The following is a 12,907-nucleotide window of genomic DNA, read 5'->3' on the forward strand; positions in this document are numbered from 1 at the left end:
AAGCATTGAACACAATAGCTGTGCCAGAACAGAACCCTGTTGAGCACCATAGCTCACATCTGATCATTCTTTATAAACTGCCCTTAACTCTTACTCTCTCTTTCCTCCCTCCAACCCAGTTTTTAATTCAACTTACTACTCTCCCCTCCAATTTCATACCACATAGTCTTCTCCAACAGTCTCCTGCATGATTCCTGTTCATTCTTTGATTTCTCCTGATGCCCAGGAGGAAGTAGTGGCTGAGCTTAATATACAGCATCATACTGCACCCTGCATCATCCACTCCTAACAGTGGTAAACACTACCACCAATATAGCCACTCCGTGAGCAGTGGGAGCACATGGTGAAGCATAGAACACAGATGAGAAGGAGCAAATACAGGTGGAGCTGCAGGAGATTTAACCTGATCGCCCAGGGGCCAGTTTGACGCCTCTTTTTAGCAGCTGAGCACAAACAATCAGACCTCACAACAACTGCCTTCAACTGGCTCAACATCAACACTTTGTGGAATCATTTTCGAGTCTGCCAAGCGGACGGATCTATATGGCTGTCAAATAGAACTACAGACCACTACGGAAAGGGCAATGGGCATAGTTTATAACAAGTGACCAATTCAATATCACCCATTTTACTCTATGTTGAAAGTTGAAATGGCTCATATAAAACTTTACATCTATCTGTAAGATGTACAGGACCATCAATGCTGTGGGGAAAGAGGAAATTGTTGTAAATTCAGGAACTTGAAAAATGATACAAAATAACTATGAATATCAACATTTATTTCTACCAGTTTTAGGTAGAAAGTAACAGAATAACATTCATCCCAATGTGCTCTGATTAAACAATCCAGTCTACAAACTGAACAGTGGATCAGCACTAACACTGCAGTTACAACCAGGTGCGAAAGGTGTCTAGGGGTCTGTTACTATCTTCATTAGGTCTTATTGTAACAGGGTCTAATTTTAAACACACTGTGTTTTGAGCTACCCTTGTTGTGAAGCCTTGTTCACAGTTTCCAATTATAAGGCAAAGAAATGAACAAAAACAGGCTTTCTTTGGTTTAAAAAAGATGAAATTTACTAAACCTGAAACGTAAACTCTAATACAGTTAACGCCTACGGATATACGACGCACCCACGCTAGCATACACACTTGATACACACATGCAAATAGGGACAGAAAAGATCAGGAGAACAGTTTGAGGCAATCAGTTGTTACTGTGCTTCGAGCTCACTGTAGTCCTTTTGTAAGTAGTCGTGTTTTTCATTGGGGCCCAGTAGTCTGCTTAAAACCTTGTTCACGTAGGAAACTTTTCTCTGAGTTTCACGTGTTTTCACAAGATTCAGTTCTGTGGGAAGATGGAAGCAGGCAGACAGGGGAGGCTGTAATTCTTGCTTCAGTTCCAGGAGAGATCATTACTCCATGAGCACACCGCTTTGTCTGTTCAAATCCTTTGTTGGAAGTTCAAATCTCAACAGCCAGCTAGTCATGTGACTAAAACTGGTCTGATCACTTCTTCTGTGTATTGGGGAAGCAACGACTGGGTCCCTTTTCCAACACTGCAAGTTCTATGCAAATGTCCTTCCAGTCAGGGTCTTACAAATTTTAAGTTTTAATGTTCATGTGGCGAAATCATGTGCGCCTCAGTCTTGGCAGATGAAGGGGTGGGGGGAAGAGTTGCCTGACACTGCTCATTGAGTTATGCATTACCGATAAGCTCAATTCACCAGATCACAGTAACTACATGTAGAAAGGTAATTTGCCATTATCTTTTTCCTAATTTTTTTTGAAAGACAAAACTGCTTGGGAAATTGCAGCAAGAGGTGAATAAAAAGAAACATGCAGTTATTATCATGATCAAACTATTTCATTCATAATTGCCAAGTACAACTTATAAAACACAGAATAATGAATGGATTCATCCCAAATTGCGCATAAGTTTAATGAGAAAAAGTAACAAGACAAATATATTATTCATCTAGAATGCAAACTTTCAAAGTCACTCAAATTATACCAAATCCATTAAAAAGTAGCAAATGAAATTTTAAAAATAAAAATGAACGTACAAAAGTTACAAAGAAAGTGTTTGTGTGAATTGACAACGTTATAAAGGAAGAGATGGCACTGTACTTAGTGGCATCATTGCCCTTCCTTGTTCCAGCTTTTTCATCATAATACTGCTGTTCAGATGAATTCAGAATAAACTTTGGGTAGAATTCACTTTTCTACATTATGAAGGATAGAGAGCTTCAGGAGCTTTATTTTGAATTAATTTTGCATGGTGCAAGTTTCAAAACAAGCAATCAAAAGGAAAAAAAATGGTCTCTGCAGGACATGCAATGATTTAAAGAACAAATACAATTTGATACAAATCAGTCATCAATAGACAAATGTTTAAAATATATTTGTACAGGTAGCACAGTGGTGCATATAGAGTGGGAAAAAATGGATCCATACCAGTGATTGCTCCTGCAGCACATTGGATCATCAAAGAGGAAGCAAACTAAACTCAGCTTCCTCGCTAGGAGTAGGAAAATGTCAACAGTGGACAATCAAATAAAGGAAATATTGATTTGTATAAAGGACAAATATGTACAAGTAGCCATTCCTGAAAAGTAGCAAAAGTTTAATATGATATTTTTTGAGAATTCAGGCTATGATTTAACTGATTTCACATTTTATTTTCATGGGTTTATTATTTCATTGACTGCAACTTCCAAAATGACAGAGTTCTGGAACCTGGTCAGAAAGAGGAGGTACAATAAATGGAAGGGGATTAAAAATAGAAGTTTTAAAATGGGTAAAATAAAAAGTATTTCAAGTAGTATGAACAAATTTTTCCAAAATAGAAAATGTGTGCATTGTAAGGCATCGGCAAACACTTCCAAATACTTCATTTACTTAGTCATCCAGGATTGGAGTATTACAGTTTCCATGGTAAATTTTTACTTTCCCATCACATTCGAAGTACAAATCAAAGACCTCAGCATAACCATGTTCCCGCCACCAGGTGCAGAGCTGTCTGTTGCTTGTACAATCCAGAATATGAAAGAGGCCTCTGTGCTCCATTCCAATCAAAGTGAAGAAATCTTGGTCGCCTAGGTGGCCCTTAAAATGATATTTTTCTGCAAGTTTCTGTACATTCTCCATATTGAGAAGCTGATTGTAGAGTTCAGACTGGCGCATAGCTTCTAAATTTAGCAACATTACTCCACTATTGAAGCCTGGAAGACCATCTGGTGGAGGATCACCAACTTTAGTTTTGGGGTTTTCTCTGCGGTACTGCCAAAAGGTGTGCCTTTTAAAAAAAGAAATAAAGCAAATTAGGCGGAGCATCACTATATCTCATGTTTATGCGGCCACTAAGTACACAACAGCATCAAGGACAACCTTTGATATAAACACAGGCCCAGATGTTTCTGCAATGGAGAGACCGGCCACATATGCCATAGATCGTGCCCTCTGGCTACTGATCTTGGCGTTGATAAGTTATTCCTTATTTTTCTGCATTTCTAATTAATTGCAGCAGGAAATCAGATGTGACATGGACATTTTTCCTAGTGCTTTTATTAGTACAATATTTGTAAACTATTTCATTTTATGGGGGACGGGGATTAGCTGCTAGAAATAGGGACTGGAATCTCTCAGGACCTTTCCCTCGTCACAATTAATGATCGAGAAAAAAAGCCTTGGATTGAAGCAGGTTGGTGTTCAAATTATTTCCAGGTCTTTTCTAATATTCAATAAAAGTGAAGCAAATTTTATTGGATTAACAGGTCCATTAAACTGGCAATTTGTACAGATACAGAATATTTAAATCTAAATATGAGGAAAGAGCTGGGGCCAGTGTCATCCAAGAGTCCTTCTACTTCTTGATTTCAGGGACTGATATTCTTCGTAACAGCATTTGCTGTACCCTCCAGCCAAGTTAATTTGCACAAATGTTTCTGCAGTTGTTTCAAAACAACTTTACAATTCACAGCAATAATCAACGTTTAAAAAGAAACATATTAAAAGGAAGAACTGTTCATATATTTTTATTAACATGACAATGCAATGGTTTATGAACCTTCCATTTCAAGATGTCATAATGAGGAAAGCCATTAGCACATCATTTAAATGCAGTCAGAGAAAGCATTAAATGTCCATAAATCACACCACTGCTTGGTGTCCAGTCCCATAATTTTTCAATGTAAGTGACAAACAGGCTTAAATTTAGGAACAATAAAATTGCCACTGATTTTAAAAGGAGGGGTGGTAATTACCTTCTAACTGCTTTTGATAAGTGTCACGGTGAAGCTATGCACAAGTCCCAAAAAAATGTGGAATGGCATAATGGTGCAGCTCACTTACTCCATAATTTCCTGCCTATAATCTATAGGACACACTGCAGCAACACAGCATACTTACTCCAAGAGCAATTTCCCTCCCATGACCTCCAACAACGACAAAATCACAATTTGGTCAGAACACCATCACCACTAAGTTACCCTTCAATTCACATACCATCCAAACTTGAACATCTACTACCATTCCTTCATCATCCTGGAAATCCCTTTCCAACACCTTTGTGGCAACACCATCAGCACAAAGGCTGAAATAGTTCAAAGAGAAGGTCCAACACTACGCTTTCAGAGGAACAAGGGATGTGCAATAAATACCGCTTTACAAACATTGCCAACCCCACCGTCATATAAATAAGCAGACAAACCTTTAAATATCAAGAGATTTGGTATAAAAATCATGAGTTGCTTTTTCAAAAAACCCCAATATGGATTGCCAGTTGGTTTATAAACCTCATTGGCAGCGTATTTAATCTCCAATAGCTCTTAGAAAAACTATATTACTCCCTGTTTGGGTGTAACAAAGCCTAATTTTAGGAACCAATGTCTTGCATCCCAAGAACACCTGAAGAATGCGCAACCCAAGATTGAGCCAGGCCATTTTTCAGGTGCCCAGAGTGGCTGTCTAAGACGGGCTTTTGGCCCTTAGCATAGATTAATGAGAGACCTAATGCCTGATTTAGGAATCCCTCTGAGAAACTGGGATGTTAAGACATCAGGTCTGTTTCCACCAACAAGGGTCTCTCTTGGAAGGTTCCTGGGGATCTCCCTCCAGTGGCAGTCAATGGGAGACCTCTCTTGGGAGCAGCAGTCATCTCCTCCACCCCCTCTTCTAGAGGGGGTCTCTAAGTAGGGGAGTATGAGCGTGATAGTATGAGCAGGAGTCAATGAGTGGGGGTCATTGAGCAGGGTTCTCCTTCTTTTACCTTCTCTTTAGTACCCCTCCTCCCCCCAAGCCCAGGCCCCAGGGAGCAGCATCTGGCCGCTCGGTACCAGTGTTTTCCTGGCTCTTTGTGTGAACGAGCCTGGGGCTGAGTCCCTCTTCTTCGCTCCATGCAGCGGGGCTGAGTGACCTGAATGTGCTGACAGTTCCTTTCTCTCCAGCTCCAGAACAAACTTTGGGACCACGCGCCACATCGCCCTGTAACTCTCACAGAATGTCAGCACATAGTGCAAAGTACCTCAATGTGAATAATCGTTTCAGGCTCTGTGAGGCAATGTGCTTTGGCCGGCCCCACTTCCAGTTTCCTCTCAAGTCACCTCTCCAGTGTCTAGACACATGCACAGGTGCAACTGATCGGTTAGGCATGGAGAGCAGGACATTTAAAAATTCCAAGTTTTCAGAGCCCTCTCACGAGATCGCGAGAACAGCTGAACTTGACAGAGACATCATGTCTCTCGCAATCAATTCACAAGAGTTGGCATGGTTGGTATCGTGTACATCCCGAGAACAAATAAAAAGATTAGAACATAATCATCGTTACCGGATTGTCTATATGTCTTTATGTTGTGTTAAGTAATGTAAATTATGTGAATAATAAATTACTACTTACAGAAACTTTAACAGACCTTTAATTTAATACGAGTGGATCTCCCATGGTGTTGACCTTGGACTGAGAATGAGGGCAGGTGTACAGGCGGTGGGACCAGCTTTGGAAAATATATTATTTGGTGAAGGATACAAGCTGGCAGCGTGTTCAAGTAAGAATAGCTACTGACTTGACGTTAAGTGTGGGCATATATGCCAACCATCCACGTTTGGACACTGTGCTCACTTTGCATTTGGTGGAGGGAGGGCCTTAAAACTCAGTGCAAAGCTGGAGTCGTGTGCTCTGTACAGACTCTCCATGAGTTACTGTTGTTCAACTTTAAATGCACATGGTGGCTTTTCCCACAGCTTCCACACTCAGCAGGACAGGAAGAGTTGTGGACTATAGTGAAAAGAGAAAGAGGTCACGCAGAACCAAGCTGATCAATTTTAAATAAGTAATATACTGTCAATTTTAATCCAAAGGATGTATGACAATAAATAAGTGAATTCACAAATCATTTCTGCTCATGTGTTGCTGATCTGCAGGAATAATATGCATCAGTATATAGCCAAATGAAGACCCAGTGAACAATCAAAGTTATAAGCTTGCTGCCTTACATCAGCAGCAGCTTCTGTAGTGAAATCCCAAATAAATGTCACATAATGATAGCTAACTACAGTCAGCAGCAGTAGGAGGTAAATAATAAGTTGTGAAGAAACTGAACTGCTTGAAATAACTGAATATAATTATGTAGCAGAATACTTGATGTTTTCATTTATTGTTGTCTGCACATATTCTGCAATGAGAACATTTTTACAAACCATGTTGAAATTTTTTTTGATATTTTGATTACATTGAACACACACGATGTAAGGTCCCTTGCTGGGATGTAAACAACTTGAGCATTCTTTAATGCTACAACTGCCATGGGAATTTATTTTAACATTACATTTTTAAACTACACATCAGGCTATTGATATACAGCTATCATTCTGCCAAATATACTTGCCAGAATTTATGAATTTTTATGAATGCCTTACTAACCTAGTGTCAGGGTCTGCTGGCATGGTGTGGCTAGAATAAATTGGACTGGCAAGTAACAACCATCTTTAAATATCATTTCATTAGCACTCGTTCAAACAAATATAACAAAAATAACTAATGCTTATAAATAAATACATACATACATACATACATACATACATACATAAAGGCTTAATTGAGGATTTTTCTGATACCTTGGGCTGGATTTTCACTCCGGGATCGGGTTCCAGACACCCGGATAATTTCCGAGTCGCAATCTTGCACCCGTCAGCATGGCTGACACGACGCCATCTTCAAATCTAAATAATCTAATTGGGCCAGCGGAGAGTGTGCCGCACAATCAGCGGTGCCAGGACCGGCATGGAGGCGGGAAGCGGCTCCAGACTGCAATGTTGAAAGGCAAACAGTAGCCATGACAGTGCTTGCCGTTGCCTTGAGAAATAGTGCAGGTAACAGATCAGCGGGCCAGCAGTGTCACGGTGCAAACAAGTGGCCAAACGGTGACCAGGAAGGCCAGTGCAACACTGGGCTGGATTTTATAGGGGCCTCGATATCGGGATCCGTGGCGGGGGAGGCATGACGATTGCCCTGGATGAGGTCCGCCACAGACCTCAGTGTAGGCAGGGCCCGTCCCGATCTTGCCAGCAGTGGTAAGGCCTCATGGCGGCTCCCCCGCCCTTTGGCGACGGGACCGTAATTTAAATATTGAAATAAAGTAACTCACTTGCATTAATGAAGTTGCCATCACCTCCTGAAGTGCCGCCACAATCTTCATCCCGATGGCTGGCTCTGCTGCGCCTTTGAATCCCCGTCCGGGGAAATGAGACGCAACATCGGTGGGGAGGGGGGGGGGGCGGGGGGAGGAGGTAAATTTCTCAGTGCAGGAGTGGGGTAGCGGGATCAAACTCTTTGGATTGTTGGGGGGGATGGTGGGAAGGGGTTGAGGGTTTAAGTTATTAAAGGTTGGGGGGGGAAAAGGTCGGGGTCTCCATAAGTTTTTTTTTGGTGGGGGGGGGGGGGGGGGTGGCGAAATGTCCAATTAATGAATCGATTCTTCCTTGGAGGTGTGGATGAAAGAATGAAAATGTAATTCCATGTTTAACTGCACTTTTCCGCATTCTTTGACTTTAAAAATACAAATGCACCTAAAGGGCTTGAAACCATTTAAAAATTGCACGGCGCCTGCGCAGTGGCGTCCGATGCCATTGCCGAGGTGGCTTGCCAGCCCCCTCCACATCACCGGGGTGGTGGGTGGGGGGTTCGCCCGGCCATGTACATTAGCCGCCATGTATAAGTTTGTGGGGCTCCATGGAGTAAAACCTGAACGTGCGGGCCACCATCTATTATGGCCGCTGCCGTACCCGGCAGTGGCAACATCAAATCCAGCCCACTATGTTTCAGTCACACATTTTTTCCAATTTCTTTGAATAATCATCGACATCAAACACATTGCTCCCAACAGCTAATCACTAATGCTCCTTCTCCTCTCCTCTTTGAAAATTCCCTTCAACCCACCTCAAGGAACTTAATAGGCAGTTACATGGAGGCGGGCAGATTCCCAGCTCCCCATCCCCCACCCTCTCTGATAAATTGCAACGTGTCATGGAGGCATCAGGATCCAAAGACGCCTTCCGGGAACACAATCTTCATTTCGCGTCCGCACCCGTGCTTGGCCCCAAACCGCTTTGAAAATCTAGCCCCTGGACTCAGTTCTCTTTTAATTCCATTTGATGTTTTTAAATTTGGTCACAACACATGTGCCATACTGTCAGCAAATTTGCTAGATTAAAATATAGAGTAGACTTCAAAATGCTGGAAAATGCGCCGGTGACATAAATCAAAATTTCTTGAGGGAGGGGAGATTACCTAAAGACTCCCTATGAAAAATATGTCTAGTCCTTTCAGAAATGTCGAGATCCACCACTTGTGCAAAACATGCTTTTCAGTTTTGGTTCGCTGAGTTTCTGACATCAGAATGTTTTAACAGGCTTCAATTCAAACTGCTGAGAAATCAATACATACCATCAGGGTTTCTGTGTGCCCAATATGGATACACATCTCTCTGTAAGCACACATCCCACTTACTTAGGTTGAGAGACATTATGTACAGATGTGCTGAAAGATAACATTCTCAGGATTGTCATGCTCACGGGAAGTGCAGCGATAGAAATACAAAACAAACCGAAGCGTTATATATAAAAAAAGAACAATTTAGAAAGACTGGCACACTTGTCTTCAACAAGATGGAGGACAGTCACATGACATATACCTTCTGCTGCATTCAAATACACATTCATGTCTGCTAGAACTGGAATTCATTAACCCCGTCTGCACTGAAATTAAACAGCTCATCATACATGGCTGTGGGCGACCCACAAAGTGAGCTAAAACAAAGGCATTAGCAGATGCTCTGTCTCCAGCTACAATCACCATAATAAAATGTGACCATCCCTCATCTTATCAAAATGCGCTGAAAGCAGAAGCCATTGTATAGCCCCTCAGGAACTGAAAGCCTAAAGTCACATGGGCAAAAACACCACTTTATAAATTTACCTTTAAAGGTAACCTTTTTGGAGAACAAAGGAAGTTATCAGAACATCAATCTGGGATCTCCAGCCACAGACAGAACATCAAAAGCCGAGACCAATTCCAGGTAAGACAGTTGAACCCTGCTGAGGTGAGTTGGCAATCAACTGCAGAGAAATAAGAGACCTCCTTTTGAACAACGCCTCCACCTGTGAAAACTGAACTAAGAGATACCAGCACCGTCTTCAAACTGAAATGTTGACTGCCAGGAGACTTCAGCAACACAGCAAGGGCAAGACAACCAGCAAACAGGCCTGCAACCTTAAAACTTGCCTTCCAAGAGGATCCCACAGGTTTTTCTTGAAAACAGCAAACTTTTACACCTTAAATTCTTAACACCTCTTACCCTTTAATCTTCTATCTATCTTGAATGTGCATGAAACAGTGAATACATGTGTGGGTGGTATTGCAAACATTTCAAGTGATTATTCTTCAACAAATATTTAATCCTCTGTTTTAAACTCACAAGAAAACCCATCACTGTCTGTTTATTTGGCCAACAAAACACAGGGGCTGAAAAGCTAGTTTAAACAAAAACACTATATGTGGTCAGTTGGGAAGTGACTAGTGGAAACCAGCCACCTGTCCTTAACAGGGTAACCTACTCAAGTACCATTAATGTCTGGGAACACAGGAACAGGTATAGACCATTCAGATTCAGGTGATGCAGCAATTTACCTGTACTTCTTTCAATGTAGTATACTGTATTCGCTGCTCACAATGTGGTCTCCTCTACATTGGGGAGACCAAGCGCAGACTGGGTGACCATTTGCAGAACACCTCCGCTCGGTCCGCAAGCAGGACCCTGAGCTTCCGGTTGCTTGCCATTTCAACGCTCCCCCCTGCTCTCATACTCAAATCTCTGTCATGGGATTGCTGCAGTGTTCCAGTGAACATCAACGCAAGCTCGAGGAACAGCATCTCATCTACCGATTAGGCACACTACAGCCTGCCGGACTGAACATTGAGTTCAATAATTTCAGAGCATGACAGCCCCCCATTTTACTTTCATTTTTAGTTGATTTTTCTTTTTTCTTCTATTTTATATTTTTTACAACCTTTTTTTTGCATTTATTTCATTTCATCTTAGTTTGTTCAGTTTGCTTACCCACTGTTTTTTTTCATGTTTGCACTTGCTGCTGTTCAATATTCAGTCCTTTAACACCTATTCTGTACTAATGCTTTGTCTTTCAACACACCATTAACATATTGTTTGCCTTTGCTCCATGACCTTTTAGTCAGCTATGTGGCCTGGTCCAATCTGCACCTTCTCCTTTGTTATCTCTTGCCCCACCCCCACCTCACTTGCTTATAACCTGTGACATTTTTAATATTTGTCAGTTCCGAAGAAGGGTCACTGACCCGAAACATTAACTCTGCTTCTCTTTCCACAGATGCTGCCAGACCTGCTGAGTGGTTCCAGCATTTCTTGTTTTTATTTCAGATTTCCAGCATCCGCAGTATTTTGCTTTTATTCAGATTCTCGAGCCTGCTCTGCCATACAATGAGATCATGCTGGTCTGTATCCTAGTTCCAGTCACCTGCCTTGGCTCCATATCCCTTAATATCTTTGGCTAGCAAAAATCTATCGATATCAGATTTAAAATTATTAATTGAGATAGTGTCTACTACTTTTTGTGGGAGAGAGAGTTCCATACTTCTTCCACTTTTTCCGTGAAGAAATGCTTCCTAACCATTCTCCTAAATGGCCCCTGATTCTGACTTTAAGGTTATGTCCCCTTGTTCTGGACTCCCCCACCAGCAGAAAAAGTATCTCGCTACTTACCTTATAAAATCCTTTCAAAATCCTAAAAATCTCAATCAAAAATCACCCCTTAATCATCTATATTCCAAGGAACACAAATCGAGTTTATGTAATCACTCCTCAAAATCTAATGCTTGCAACACTGGTAACTTCCTGGTGAATCTGCACTGCACTCCTTCCAAGACCAATATATTATTTTCTAGGTTGCACTGCCCAGAATTGTACACAGTACTCCAGAAGTGGTCTAATCAGAGGTTTGTATAGCAGTAAACATACTTCCTTCCCTTAATATACTAGCCCACTAGTTATAAAAGCTAACATTTCATTAGCCTTTTTGATTTTTTTTTGTATCTGACCACTTCATTTTAGTAATCTAAATCTTTTTGGAACTTTTTCTAAAAATCCTGTTCGCTGTTCCTCGTCAGATATATCCTTTTTTGGTTCAAAATGGATGATCTCACACTTGCCTTCAATGAAAACAATCTCCCACAGTTTTTCATTTTAACTATCAATGTCTCTTTGTATTTTTTTTATTGAATGAAATGCATACTATAACATGTTTTACATTTGACTCAAAATGTGAGATGCTGTTTCTTCATTATAGAACATTAACATTCCTAGTCGAAGTCTGTGCAAGACACAGGTGCTAATGAGATGCAATAACATCTGGATATAAGTAAAGTTACATAACAAACAGATGATTGTTAAATCCCACAGTCGATAAACAAAATGGTCCCTACGGACATGTTGTAACTTGCTGTATGTCATGACAGGAGTTTTCACATTACTGATACATATGCAGAAATAGTAATGTAACAGGAAATTGCCAGAGGTTCACAGTGGCAGACGTGAGAATTTGGAAAAGGGATCAACAAAAACTTATTACTGGCAGCTATAATAGGTTGCTGCCCCAAATCAGTTTTTTATACAAGCCCCAATTTTGAGAGACTGGAAAAATCTATGCTGGAAATGGCTAGTTGCTTGACCCAAACCAGCCAATGACACATTGAGAAGACCATGCATAACTGTGCAGACTTAGCTCATTGGAATAATTAGCATAGAGCAGGGCAACATTCATCGATCAGTACAATACATGGATGCCATACATTATGCCTTGTATCCTTGGGAGCCCAAACACCTAAGAAACATCTTGTGCCTTGTTGAACTGATGCCTCCTTTTCACAGCTAAAGTCATAGCAGCCCCTGCAAACAAGACCACTATCACCTACTTTATGTATCTGTGGACAGTCAATCGACTGATTTGGCATATGTCACTGGTGGTGGCTTGAAAGGATTCCGTTGTGCATGCCCATGTGGAAAACTGCCAGGTCAGCATAGCAATGTAACAGAGGCACCAAGGACAGGTCTTCTCAGACATTCAGACAAGCTTGGGAAAAAGATGCCAGAGCTGGAGTCTGTTATGGCAAGATACTGAAACTGGAGGTTGTAGGGGACTATAATGTCATGGGGATTTCTGGGAAACATGGCTACAGCCATAGAATAGAAATAAATATGCTATTCAAGAGCACAGATTGTTCAGAAAAGACAGAGCGGGCAAAAAAGGAAGTGGTGTTATCCTATATGCCAGGGACACCTGACAGGTAAATGTTCATCCTATAGGAGGGAGAAAGCTACAG

At 41.3% G+C, this 12,907-nt stretch overlaps 1 protein-coding gene across 1 annotated transcript in view; it reads right to left on the reverse strand.

Moving 5' to 3' along the window:
• Positions 1-1,109: 1,109 nt before the first annotated feature.
• xxylt1 (xyloside xylosyltransferase 1) overlaps positions 1,110-12,907 on the reverse strand; it is a 172,984-nt gene continuing 161,186 nt past the window's right edge. Inside the window, exon 4 of the mRNA XM_068041486.1 lies at positions 1,110-3,298. Coding sequence (XP_067897587.1) covers positions 2,902-3,298 — 397 coding nt within the window. The 3' untranslated portion in view covers positions 1,110-2,901. The remainder of the gene's footprint in view (positions 3,299-12,907) is intronic.

The sequence above is a fragment of the Heterodontus francisci genome, chromosome 11, assembly GCF_036365525.1.
Source record: "Heterodontus francisci isolate sHetFra1 chromosome 11, sHetFra1.hap1, whole genome shotgun sequence".
NCBI classification, from domain to species: Eukaryota; Metazoa; Chordata; class Chondrichthyes; order Heterodontiformes; family Heterodontidae; genus Heterodontus; species Heterodontus francisci.